This window comes from Andrographis paniculata, unplaced genomic scaffold (genome assembly GCF_009805555.1).
Source record: "Andrographis paniculata isolate CXL003 unplaced genomic scaffold, ASM980555v1 Contig11END, whole genome shotgun sequence".
Taxonomy (NCBI): Eukaryota; Viridiplantae; Streptophyta; class Magnoliopsida; order Lamiales; family Acanthaceae; genus Andrographis; species Andrographis paniculata.
This window is the reverse complement of record NW_026137391.1, coordinates 371,040-382,305: the sequence shown is the minus strand read 5'-3', so window position 1 is coordinate 382,305 and position 11,266 is coordinate 371,040. Positions and strand designations below refer to the sequence as shown.

At 31.5% G+C, this 11,266-nt stretch overlaps 1 protein-coding gene across 4 annotated transcripts; it reads right to left on the bottom strand.

The window, feature by feature from the left end:
- Positions 1-458: 458 nt before the first annotated feature.
- On the bottom strand, positions 459-7,588 carry LOC127250162 (sucrose nonfermenting 4-like protein). 4 transcript variants are annotated; one of them, XM_051273327.1, is made up of 16 exons: positions 7,441-7,588; positions 7,310-7,360; positions 7,024-7,188; positions 6,763-6,847; positions 6,132-6,188; positions 5,804-5,995; positions 5,237-5,371; positions 5,089-5,148; positions 4,520-4,609; positions 3,472-3,606; positions 2,880-3,024; positions 2,591-2,764; positions 1,948-2,011; positions 1,791-1,860; positions 1,567-1,681; positions 459-791 (listed from the first exon to the last, which is right to left on the bottom strand). In XM_051273327.1, the coding sequence occupies exons 3-16, from the start codon at positions 7,134-7,136 to the stop codon at positions 697-699; spliced, it is 1,530 nt and encodes a 509-aa protein (XP_051129284.1). In that variant the 5' UTR covers positions 7,137-7,188; positions 7,310-7,360; positions 7,441-7,588; the 3' UTR covers positions 459-696. The 4 variants fall into 4 exon arrangements, with proteins under 4 accessions (XP_051129284.1, XP_051129280.1, XP_051129290.1 ...); XM_051273323.1 differs by having other exon boundaries at positions 7,317-7,360; XM_051273333.1 differs by lacking the exon at positions 6,132-6,188 and having other exon boundaries at positions 7,317-7,360.
- Between the last annotated feature and the right edge of the window lie 3,678 nt (positions 7,589-11,266).

The window sequence follows — 11,266 nt, the reverse complement described above, 5'->3', positions numbered from 1 at the left end:
AAAAATAAATATACATATTTTTCGTCACATTATCTAATTATTAAATTATTTTACTTAATACCATTCATTTAAATTTTGTCGAAAATAAATGTTGCAATCGCGGGCACAAGTAATTGCCAAAACACATTACATTTTAAAACTATACTAACCTAATATAATTTTTAAAACACATTAACATTTTAATACAACACAAAATATAGTATAATAGTAAATTATGTTGATTAATCCCAATCAGTTAAAAGTAAAAAGAAAGGAATGTAAAGGGGCATGGCATGGCATAGCATAAATGAGACGTTAGGTAGTTATGATTTTCTTTCTTTCTTTTTTTTTTTTTTTTTTTTTTTTGCAATTTTAACTTAAACCAAAAAGTAGTCACAAGAATAGAGTGACATATATATTGGCTGGGACTGGACAAGACTACAAAGCATAAATGCTCAGGAAAAAGATATCAAAACCCATTTAAGAGCAAGAAAAGACTAAATTGGTTTTGACAGCAGAAGGTGATGACAGTTATCCTGTTCTCTCTCCCGGGCTCTCGGCTCAATTCGCTACAGATTGAACAGAGAGGCCTGGGGATCGCCACGATCTGATGAACATAAATTTCTAACCATTGTACCTATTAACTTGAGCCCGACCACAAATGAGCAGCAGATAATGTAATTGTACAGACCAACCACTGATTCATTACCTTTGTTTTTAACTATCCATGAGAAACTGAAAAATGTCTCTCAGGGAAACGATACCTTCAACTCGCTTGCTTCCAGCTTCAACAACAACGAGTCGTCTCACACCTGCATACAGGGCAGATTTACATTATATCTGGTAGTGGCACGTGCCACCAGTGATTTTTATATCACCAAAAGAAATTTTTATAATTTAATAATTATGCAACTACAAAAAAATTGGAGTGCCATCATTTAAAATTTGAAGTTTTAGATGAACTGTTTAAATTTTAATATTTAAAATGTCATCAATATCCAAATAATTAAAATTCAATCCAAATAAAATAATTAATTTATACTCCCTCCGTCCCTTATCTATCTATCCGTTTGTTTTTTGCATAAAATTTTAAAAATATTAGTATTATATTGAAATGTGGTATGAATAAAGTAGAAAAGACTAAAATAATCTTATTAATATTAGTATTGTGTGCTACAAAGGTAATAACATTTGTGTAATATATTGTAAGTTGTAAGGATATTTTGAATGTTAGTATAAAGTACAATTACTAAAAAAGAAAATGAATACTTTGTTATGGAACGGACCGAAATAGAAAAATTGATAGATTGTTAAGGAACGGAGGTAGTATTTTAAAATATAAATATACAAAAATAATTTTATATTATTATTATTTTAACTTTATATATTGTGACACTAGTGAAATTTTTTTGTGAATCTGCATATGCCTGCATATATGGGTTTCAAGAAACAAGTGTACAGCAATTAAATCGACTATTTTTGCAGTTGCATCAGCCTAGTAGTGTAGGAACACAATTATGGGTTTGCAAGTGCAATTCTTGGGGAATAATTACTTAAAAAAAACACGAGGGAGAGTGAAGAGGGAACCTGGCTGGGATAATTTTTCTAAGATCTTATGGAGTGGATCTGTGCGTAAGCACATGTGACATCGTTGATTGTTGTATCCATGCGCCAAAAAAGGATCGTCGCGGTATTGTATTGCCTATATTTACGTTTAGATCAAATTTCAACCATTTATGTATTGCGTATCAACCAATAAGCTAAGTTAGGGAACAATTTGTCAATCTGCACTGCAAAAAAATTACACTTACTTGATGAAGAGTTGTTTCTTCAAGATTAATGTGTGCATAAACTTTGTCCTTTGCCAATAAAGTTATGTCACTGCAAAAGGAAATTGATTGAAACGCATAATACGTGTTCAATAAATAATTCACATAACACGAGCATGATAACAGACACAATACTAACCTTCGAGAATACACATCCAATAAAGTGTTATTCTCATCAACAATTGGGATTGAACTAACTTGTGCTGCAATGTAGTACAAAACAAATAAGATAATTATCTACAACAATTTGCATTTGTGAATAGGCAGTGACAATTAAGTGTGTGTGTGTGTGTGTATAATCTACTAAAATCTCAAGATTGACTTGAAGTTCTTTGTCCAAATTAATACTAATATCCTCTCACAGCACTCATCGAATGTTGAATTGTCCTAGGATGGATTTTTTGGTGAAAAAATCCATAGTGAAAACCAGGAACGCTAACCTCCCTGAAAAACATATAGAGAAGAGAAGTACTACATGATCTAGCCAAGGAGCAAGTGAATAATGTCAGCAATATAGGTGATTCTAGGCCAGACGATCAGATGAAGACGTTGAAGATGAACAAGAGCAGATTGTTGCTATGATAATAGAATTAAAGCTAAGCCCATTAGGTTATTAATGTCTAGGTTAAGTGTTTTAGATCATTGAAGATAGAATTTATGTATATGCCATTGGGGCAGGTAGAAAATCCCAAAAAGATGGGAGAAATTCATATATTTCATTCGTGTATTTAATTTCTCTTGAATAAGATTTAATTTACATTGCAATGTTGAGTAGTGGATACCTTGAATCAATAAATTCAATGCTGCACTAAGGGAAGAATTTGGTCTCAACATTGCCAATGGCTGCTGACTTGGCCCTCCGATTTTAGGCACCCAAGTGCCTATAGGTAGTGAGCAAAGTGGGAACTGAAGTACTGGTAGTGAGCTCGGTGAATGCTTAAAAAAACGGAAAATACCTGTAATGCAATAGATCTTATCAAAATATATAAAAGCATGAACAATTGTTTGTTTCGAGTAAGTACTCCACAAAATAAATAGTCATAAAGGAAAGTGACTTGTTAGTTTCCTCACATTTTAGAATTCCAGAGAGAGAAGCAACATGCAATAGATGTGGGAGTGGCACATCCAATGATGAAGAATGAATAATGGGAACTGTGGAAACACCATTTTGCAAAATCTTCAAAGCAACTTCGTTCAAACTGTCGTCAGGTCCAGCCTGAAATCCATTGCTTCATTAGCATGAAATAATAGCAAAAGCATAGTTCTAAAATATATAGAAAAAAAAATAAAAATGGTTGGAAATGAACCATATAAAAAATTTTCAACATAGCATATAGCATGGATGGGTTCCTAAAGCAGCATTTCCTACAGATATTTAGAACAGCATGTCTGTCATAGAAAAACTTCATTTGGTTAGCAATAAAATAACATGAACGCTCAGAAATCACACCAATACAAACAAGAAGCCAAAAATGCTCCAAAGCATGTGAATTATTTCAATGTGAGGAAAAGCCAAGTCGGCTTTGCTTATTATTATATCAGGATTAATTGCATGGAAGATGGACATCAAATTATTTAATAACAGAACAAGTAATCCTATTGTCCAACCATTCATATTTGCGCAGCAAACTGACAGAATACACCATATCAGTTGCAGGCTTACTTGCACAAGTTTTCTCGAAACAGCACTTGACGGCCCATTAACTTGATTATTCAGATGTAACTTTGCCTCTTTCCAAGCAGATATCGTGTGGGTCTCTAGCTCTTCTTCAGTCAAATTGGATCCATGAGTTCCAAGCTGTCATAAGTTGGACACTATCAGGGGCACATTTTATTTTAGGAGCTCATTATTTACAAGCCCGCAAATAGTAATCATATGAGAATGAATTATCTCATTCTCCGCACCCCTAAGAAGAAATAACCAGTCATTGTTTTCTATAAGATCTAAGGTTGCGTAACTAGCATGGCCAATCACCTTTGCAAAGCACTTCACATCAGTTTACAATCCAACCCAGCCATAATATTCAATTTTCACAAAAACTAGAAACATTACTAAAACTGGCAGCCAACATATGTATAGTAGAGAAAAACAAAAAAATAAATAACAAATTACAGAGGTTTACAAAATACTCTCATTTAAATAAATCCGGTATCCGGAAGCTCTAAGATCTAAGAAACCATATTCTCAAAACCAGAGTACAAACTTTGTCTTGTTAAACATCCTTGTCACCGAATCATATACTTTGGCAACTTTATTGCATCATCCAATGATACACAGACAAAATTACAGCAATATTATAACAAGCCTATTGCCAAAATTAGAGAACTACTCATAATCAATATACTTAATAATAGTTTGGATACCCAAACATAGGTGAATGAGACACTAAACTAGAGAGTGCGGAACTGCCATGTCAATGAGCTTCAAACATAATATTTTTGAGAAATTTTATGTGTCAAGTTCTTTGGCAGTAATAATGGCTATGTTCCTCCTTTCAGGAATTTAAGAACCACACTAATTAGTACAAGCCACAGAAACACATCCAAGGAAGAACTCTTCGTCTTAGCTCCACTACATTAGAATATAAGCAAAAAAATAAAAAGCGTACAGGAGAAATAGACCAGGAAAAGTACAAACCCAGTAAAAGAGGGAAATATGCTCAATCAATATTAACTTCATTCCAAAGATCATTTTAAAAAATTGTCCATACCTCTCTCATAATCAAAATAAAATCCATTGCACTGAGAACTCCAACAAATCTGCTCTTTGAGAAGTCCCATAGTGGTGCCACAGGAGTTCCCTGGAAAGAATTTAGTTTATTCAAACCAGTGGTGCAGAAAAGAAAGAATGCATGCAGCAACAAATCTAAAACAGCATGCTTGGGAAAAGAAAGTTACATTCCCATTGACCAGAGGATAATGCAAACAACGAACACAGTATTAATTCTCTGAATATCCTTAATCAATACTGAAGACAACAATATAAATTTTCAATTACCTAATACAAGAAATATCACTTGGTGGAATTGAATAACAATTAGTGGGTAGTGTATGTGTCCCCTCTCCTTTTTTAAAATATAAACAGCTTACATCAGGAAAATACATGATGTGCAGGTCAACATCATCAAACTATTTGAAATGGGACATGCTGTTCTCACTTCTCGAAATAAAAAAGTAACACAATTCTACAGTTAAGACAGTAGAAAAAGTATCAGACAACACTCATGTATCGAAAGACGGCCTTGCAGAAACTTCATCCCACAAATATCTAACATAGTACCTGCTCATGCAGAATATGAAATGCTTGCTTTACAGGCAGGTCTACATCCAACGCAATAACCTGCATATAACTCAATAATAAGTCAACAAATGGAAAGAGAGAAAATCAATGTGGAAATAAGCACTAGTAGAGGTAAGATCATCCTGACCTTCCCTGATTCAGGAAGCAACTCATAGGCCATGTGTGTTGACAAAAATACGACTATTCGATGCCGGGAAATTTTTAAATCTGCATCTGATATCCTTGGATAGGACTCTGGTGATGTACCATCGGACACTTGAACCTGAAACAAGACAAACAGTAGAAATCTATCTTCACTATCAAAGCCTGCAACGATTCACATATGGTTATTGTAGTTATCTATTCGACTCTCAACTGGAATACATTCTGTAGGTTCCATTTTGAGCTTCTGTATGGAATTTTATGATTCTTTTCTGGACATCAACTCATATCCATTCAATTAATTAGTGATGAAAATTTGCAAAAACCAATAAAGAAACTAAAAGGCACACTACTATAAGTGCCGAACTAGCAGAAATCATATAATTAAAACCAACATAGCTAAGCATTTATTCTATATTCTATTACACAACCAATAAATGGAGCACGTGTTATATAAAGCCTATTACATTTGGAAAGAGAAATTCATTTTTCCAAGGTATTTCAGACGTCAGGTGCTATTAATGAAATGAAGATTAATGAGGTTATGTCATACCACACGCTGAAAGGCCTCACTATCTACGTCCATACTGGAAACAGGGCCCGGGGGAGGCACTTGGGGGCTTGGTGTTGAAGGACGAGAATGTGAGTCCCGAGTTAAAAGGATAGTGTTGACTGTCCCAATGTTACTACTAATATAAGGTTGATGCTCATCATGTCTCCATTCGCCATCAACCACAAATTTATACTACAAACAGAATGTCAATTAAAACATTTAGTGCGAGCACATGCATATATGTTAACCAAACATTGCAGAGCAGTACTGTCATTTTATCTCTTCAAGATATATATTTGCGCTAAAGCTTCAGAAATTTTATCCTTACCTGACATCGAGACCTGATTCGCATATTAACTTGTATTGCAGCACCTTTATCTACTAACTAACATTGACATTTTCATTAAATTACAAGGCATTCTCCTTTAGAAACAAACACCATCCCAATAATATTCATCCAAACCATCAAAAGTCAATATTGCCTACCAGCAGCTTAATTAATAATATTAAATCATTCATTTTCACCATTCACACTGCAAAGTCCAGACTTAGAAACATAAAATTAGTGGAATAGAAACTCCATTCATAACAATCTAATATTGCTGCTTAGGATCAAATTGAGGCGAAAAGTGAAAGGAGATAATTAAAAACAAGGTTAAATTATTTTCTTAGCAGAGTATTGCTGTACATAACTAAAATGCTCAGGTTAAGTTATTCATGTAAAAAACTACACCAATCACCCGCATCAATGTATGGAACAACATGTAAAATGGCACTGCTGGAAAAGGCAGATCTAGCTGCAAAAGAATAGTTGTGACTATAATCATTTGAACTTCCAGCAAAATTCAGACCTTATCAAACAACTAAAATATGTCCTTTCAGTTGATTAAGATAATTGTTTGCAAGCATGTGTTCATGGAAACAAGCTCAAATCATGAACTGAAAAGTATGACACGAACCTGATGATAACCACATGGTAGGCTGCAGATGGTCTGAAACACAGTAGGGCAACCCTCAACAGGTGTCATTGGCCATTGCGTCCACCTTTTTTAATTTTGAAATTTTTATAATCATTACATTAAAAATCAACATTTGCACAAACTAGTGATATCACAAGTCATGGAACAAAACTTAAAAACGATAAAATTAAATCAGAAAAAACAGTGATAATTATTGAAGTGTGATGAATAATGAGCTTCAAGTTATAGTTAAGCTCGCACCCCGTAAATGAGCCACTGATGCACACAACACTGCCACCATGGGGCCACACAAAGCGGGTGGGAACCAACACCATGCCACCTTCGCGCGAAAAATCCATCCCCACAGAATTCATTCAATCCTTAGAGATTTTAACTCTCCGGAATCACAATTCCTACTACAGATACCTAGCATCGGAATATTGCAACATTTCAACGGGAGCCATGAATTCAAACATCATCATGACAAAACACAAAAAAACCATTGAACTGAAGCTAAAAATTTCAACCAAATGAAAAAAGGAATTACAAATTACTTCTCAGACTGCAATTTGATGGAGAGATGCAACCCTGTCTGAATCTGCACACAACAATCAATATCATATTCATAATCATTGAAGTAGGCAACATTAAAGAGTAAAAAGCAGAAAATTATAGTACCGCATGCAAAGCAGGTTGCATCAAAATGGTAAATTTTCATTATCCGGCAGAATTGAATTGATGCTCCGGAAAATCGAATGGAACATATTTTAAGCCCTAACCCTAAATATTATTCGATTTTGGGGGAAATGAAATGAGATGAAATCCTGTGCAGGGCAGGGAAGGGAAGAAATAATAATTAGATGGGTCCCACACCACCTTAAGATTCCCTCCCCGTTGCCACCTCAGCCTTCTCTGACCTTTTTTTACATTTTTTATTTCTACATTTATTTCGTCATTGACATCTGCAATTAAGTTTTTTTTTATTATTATATATATTATTTAAAAAATTTGATATTATTTTATAATTAAGAATTTTTTTATAAAATATTATAATAATATTTAAAATTTTATTATTTTTATATTTCAAATCTTCATTTTCTAGACTTAAACAGAATCTAATGTGAGTTTGTAAACTTTTATTTTTATTTTAAAATTATTATATTCAATTTATATTTATTTTTTATTTTTAAGTAAGTAAACAAACTTTAACTACACTGAGAAGTTACCGCGTTGATTAGCAATCAATATGGTTATGATTAAATATAAATATTTTATTTGTATTTAATTTAAAACTTACTAATATATAATTAAGGTTAAAAATGTAATTTTCTTCATCTCACACGCAAGATGCTGCTATAGTATGTTTTTTTTTTTTTTTTTTATTTACTTAGGATTTTTTTTTTTAATTTAGCACTAAAATAATATATAATAAGATATCGAGAGATTTTTATTTTTTTTTCAAAAAATATAAAATTCAAAAAATAAAATTTAAAAAATTTGAAATTAAAAGACAAACCAATATATGCAAGAAAATTTCGGAGAAGGCCAAGGGCTTATGGGCATTGAAAGAGCTCACAGCCCGTCCTAATTTTCGATTGACTGAGACTAAACGAAAAAAAAAAAAAAAATCTCTTATAGTAAACTGGTGACACTTTGATAGAAATTCAAAAGTAAAGACCGAAGAACAATTTAAAAGAAAAAATGAGAATATTATATGTTTTTGTGAATTTGAAATACTATTAAATTTTAGAATTGAAATAAAAAATTTCAAGTAAATTCGATAGAGGAAACAAATTAATTGTGTTTGAAAATAGTGTCTGAAAAAAAAAAAAATTAAAAGGAGAAACTATTATTTATTTATTTATTTTTTCTTTATCATAATTAATCTTAAAATTTTATGATTTCAAAAGGAGAAGCTATTATTCATTATTAAATTTTTCTTTATCATATCAATATTTATTTAATTATTATAGTATAAATTATAACATGAGATTCTTCTATAAATTTAAAACGATCATATTTTAAAAAATTTCATATCAATACACATATGTTACTGAAAAATATGTAAAAATGAGCCTATTTACGTTGTGGGCGTTCCTCTCACTCAGCTTTCGTTACGAAATTCTGTCGGAGGACGGACGACAGTATATATAATTATATAAAAAGAAATAGACAATTAATATTCATTCAGTATTACTGGTAAAATAAATTAGAATTATTATATTATTATTATTATTATTATTTTAATGATGTGAAATCCGCAGGAGCCGGTATCCAAAAAATGTACAAGATAAACCCGATATAATTTAAATAATAAAAATAAAAAATAAAATAGCGAGTTCGGGTAGCTATACTAAGTACAACTACATGTGTTATATAGCGGATTGGTAGTGATATTTTGTAAGAAAATAAGGGTTAGATAGTGATATTTTTTAAAATTAATAAATAAAATAAAATAAAAATAATAAACTGACCGATTGATGGCTAATCAACGGTCAATAAAAAATTAAATTTTACCATGTCTACAAAGTTGGGGGAGTTGATATATTTCATCAGTATTTAAATATTATACATTCTGCAATAGTGCAATACAAGTATATATTTAAATATATATTTTTTTTTTCAACAATTAATTTTACACACAAAATAAAAACACCAATACCATCCCAAAACTCATAATAATAATTCGAAACAAAAACGGTACAATCTCATAATATCATCTATTTCTTTCAGATTCAGCCAGCCTTTTGTAACTGGTGTATAACATTTTTCTTTGAACAATATATTACTGTTTTATATTATGCAGAATTTCAAAAATTGCATATTAATAATAATAAGTTCAGAGGTTTATTTATAGATACAATAGCAACTTAATCTAAACTATAAATCAAATATATATATATATATACAATGTTGACTTTCAATGCCATTTGAGCTCAGAGTAAAAAACAACACTCTGAATGTCCTACCTCACGTAATTAGAATAAAAAGTAGAGCTCTTAACATCGTTAGAATCGAAAACTGGATTTTTATCGCTGTTAGAATCGAAAACTGGATTCTCAACGTAGTTAAAATCATAAACAACACTTTCAACGTCGAAAACTGAATTCTCAACATAGTTAAAGTCATAAACAACCGTTTCAACGCGTTATACTCGAAAACAAATCTCTCAACATGATTAAGAAACAAAAGCAACACTCTTAGCATTGCTAAAGTTAAAAATAAAGCTCTTAACGCCGTTAAAATCGAAAACAAAATTATCAATGTACTTGGAATAAGGAAAAAAAAGAATCAAGGGTATGCAAAACAATAAATGATTATAAGGCAATGTGTGTGTGAGAGAGAATTACAGAGAGAGAGAGAGGGATGGGGATGATGACAGCAGTCACTAAATGTGGTCTGGGGAAATATAGACAACATACAAGCAAATAGAGGCCGGCCCCTACCCTATGCTAAAACCACTACCACTACCACAAATGGAAATATATATATATATATATATACAGTCTTTCCTTAATGATCAAACCACAATTCTTCATGGTTTAGAGCTTGAGTTTCAACCTGATGCACTTTCAATTGGTAAAAAACATGATGTTTCTTGTACAAAAGCGGTTAAGAGTTTAAAAATAGCTCAAATTTGAGTTCAAAGAAAGTTCGAAAAATATAAATAGTATGCTACCTGGCGACATTGTGCATCTTTTTTTACTTATTTTAATCTTTTCGCATTTATATCTAAAAAGATTTTTTTATTGCTAATATATTCCTTAGACTAGTGGGAGATAAGACGGCACATTTAATTTTAGTGCGACTTTTGTTTACATCGAAAGTGCCTAACCATTGTTATAGAGTTCATAGCTTTGGGATCAAATTTTTTACCATGAAGTGGTGTCCGAACTATTCTCATTCCTAACATCGACAAGCCAAAAAATCACTTTGGAAGTGACACTAATGTATGTAGTGGTTCTTGTTGTTTGAGTTTTGTAAACTGGTATTTTCACTCTTATACTTTATCTCTTCAGATCACAAATATATATAGAGATATATACATACATATATCATAATAGGAATATTAGAGCCTTTATTCAATACTTTACAATTTTCTAAAATATCCTACATTTTCTAGGATAATAAGTATGATATGTTTTTCCATAAACCTACTATCATTATTATACTACATATTCCAATATAGTTAGCAATTTCGAGCCGAACTCAATCCAAGCATATAGGAACTAGTTGTTCACTAGTAAGTGTATTTGTTTATATTGTGTAAAATGAAAAGAAAGATACCGTTCAAACTTTTTAATTCATACTATTCAATATTACAATTATTTAAATATATGCAACAATTATTTACATATTCAATTTATCCAAAAATTTACTCCTATATTTTCTCAAGTACTCCTATTTTACGTCACAATAAATCAATACAATATTGTATTTAATCAAAACACGTATCCAACTTAAATAAGCATATATTTGATGGCATATTAGTAAAGGGAATACT